This window comes from Gekko japonicus, unplaced genomic scaffold (genome assembly GCF_001447785.1).
Source record: "Gekko japonicus isolate JY-2015 unplaced genomic scaffold, Gekko_japonicus_V1.1 scaffold1031, whole genome shotgun sequence".
In the NCBI taxonomy this organism is placed as follows: domain Eukaryota; kingdom Metazoa; phylum Chordata; class Lepidosauria; order Squamata; family Gekkonidae; genus Gekko; species Gekko japonicus.
Window position 1 is genome coordinate 250,632 of NW_015177041.1, and position 2,290 is coordinate 252,921.

General features: G+C 61.5%; 1 protein-coding gene across 1 annotated transcript in view; it reads left to right on the forward strand.

Moving 5' to 3' along the window:
• C2CD2L (C2CD2 like) overlaps positions 1 to 2,209 on the forward strand; it is a 15,158-nt gene extending 12,949 nt beyond the window's left edge. Inside the window, exons 13-15 of the mRNA XM_015428040.1 lie at positions 121 to 254; positions 378 to 648; positions 1,432 to 2,209. Of these exons, the coding sequence (XP_015283526.1) occupies positions 121 to 254; positions 378 to 648; positions 1,432 to 1,649 (623 nt within the window). The 3' untranslated portion in view covers positions 1,650 to 2,209. The remainder of the gene's footprint in view (positions 1 to 120; positions 255 to 377; positions 649 to 1,431) is intronic.
• Positions 2,210 to 2,290: the final 81 nt, after the last annotated feature.

Sequence of the window (2,290 nt, forward strand, 5' to 3'; positions counted from 1 at the left end):
GGGCAGCTGCAGCCAAGGTCTTCTTGGGCGGGGGAGGGGGAGGGATTCCCCAGCCCCTTGTCGCTCTGCCGCCCCGTGCGGGAACTTGAGGGCCCCTCCGACGGCATCCCTTTCTCCCAGGAAGCAGCCATGTCTCTAACGGCTTGGACCCTGTTGCTGAGACGGCCATCAGGCAGCTGACGGAGGCCACCAATCGGCCGGTGAAGAAGACGCCCACCAAGCGCAGCACCCTCATCATCTCGGGGGTCTCCAAGGTAGCTGGCGACTCCTCGGGCTTTGGGCAGCAGTCCTTTCTTGGGAAGGGGTTGGGGGGGGGGAACACACCTTTCCCTTTTCGCTTCTACTGGCCCGTCCTTCTGGCTGCCCCCCCACCCCAGGTACCAATTGCACAAGACGAAATGGCTCTCTCCCTTGGCTACGCCGCGTCTCTGGATGCCTCGCTCCGCGAAGACTCCATCATGGCCGGCATGCTGGACCACACTCAGAGCACCGCAGAGCCGGAGGCCTTCTCCTCGGCCCACCGGGCCAGCCAGGAGCTGGATGAGACCACCCGCTCGGACATCTCTGAGAGGCCCTCGGTGGAGGACGTGGAATCGGAGACTGGCTCCACGGGGGCTCTGGAGACCAGAAGCCTGAAAGACCACAAAGGTGAGGGAGGCGGCCTCCCCAGTCCCCAGACTCCTTTGGCTGTAGCTCTCGGGGGGGGGGGGGGGCGAGGTGGGGCAGAGCGCCTGCCTTGGGCACCATCGACGGCATCTCCCCTTCTGAGCAGCTGGTCCTGCCATGACCTGGGTGGCTCAGGGTGGTCGGATATCTTCCGGCTTCAGGCACAAAGCAGGGTTGGCCCTGGTGAGTCCTCGGGTGGGAGACCAGCCTGAGCTGAGAATGGCTACGAGGAAAGGCTGAGGGACTTCTTGGGAAGGTTTAGTTTGGAGAAGAGGAGACTGGGGGGGGATATGATTACTTTTTAAATATGTGAAAGGCTGCCATTTGGGGGAGGGCAAGGAGCTGTCCCAGTTGGCAGCAGAGGAGAGGACCCGAAGCAACAGGTTTAAGTTACAAGCAGAAAGGTATCAGCTGGCTATTAGGAAAAACGTTTTCACGGTCAGAGTGGTTCAGAGGTGGAATCAGCTGCCCGGGGAGGTGGGTAGCTCCCCTTCACTGGCAGCTTTCAAGAAGAGGCTGGACAAATGTCAGAGATGCTGTAGGCAGGTCCTGCATTGGGCAGGGGGCTGGACAAGATGGTCTGTGTGGCCCCTTCCCACTTTCTGTGATTCTGTGACCCGTTTCAGGACCCCACCGCCCAAGGAAGGATTCCCACTCTCTGGTTAGGGATGCTGGTCCAAGCCCCGTGGGGCTCTCACCGCGGCTGGCCAAGCCGCTCTGGATGAGAGTCTCCTGGTGCTCAGTCCCTTTTCTCTCCCGCTGCAGTGAACTTCCTGCGGAGCGGCACCAAACTCATTTTCCGAAGGAAGAACAAGCAGAAGGAAGCTGGCCTCAGCCAGTCCCACGACGACTTGCCAAACGCCAGTGCGAGTTCTGCCCCCAGGAAGAAATCCGGCAGCTTCTCCCGGCGTCTCATCAAGCGCTTTTCCTTCAAGTCCAAGCCGAAGGCCAACGGCAGCACGTTGGCCACGGACAAGCACTGAGCCGCTGCTTCTGGACAGACCCCTTTGTTGATGCCTCCCCCACTCCGTCTTTGCCGTCTTTGCGTCACGGCCTCGGTCCCTCTTCCCTCCCCTGCAACGGGAGTGACCTCCAGAGCCCGCCTCCTGGACGGTCGGTGTTGCTGTTTGGAGCTCTTGCTGCGTAGCGTCTGTGAGTGCCGTGGCCTCCCTGCGTGGAGCTGCTCTGGGGAGAGGGATGCCACAGGCCACCTTCAGCCGGGACCTGAAATCCTGGGAGCACAGGGTGGCAGAGAAGGTGGATTGTGATGGTGGCTTAAGGACAGCTTCGATGTGTATTGGGCACCTCAGGAAACGGAAGGAGGCCGCCACGCTGGCTGAAGGCCGGCTTCTCCTGTGTGTGCGGGCAAGAAATGTCCTCCTTTCACGTTCTCGGGGACTCCGGGGGCTTGTGCTTCTGGAGAGGTGGCTCAGTCCCTGGAGGAGGGGCCTGCTGTGTTAGCCCTTGGGGGTCTCTGCCTCCTGGGACCCAGCCCGTGCCTGCGGGACAGGAGAAGGGGGAAGGCACAGACTTCTGGCCAAAAGGAGAGGGGGGGGGGAATGGCTGTCTTCTCCGTGCACGAGGGGGGCCCTTCTTTGACCTCCACCAGCTGGGTTCAGCTTGG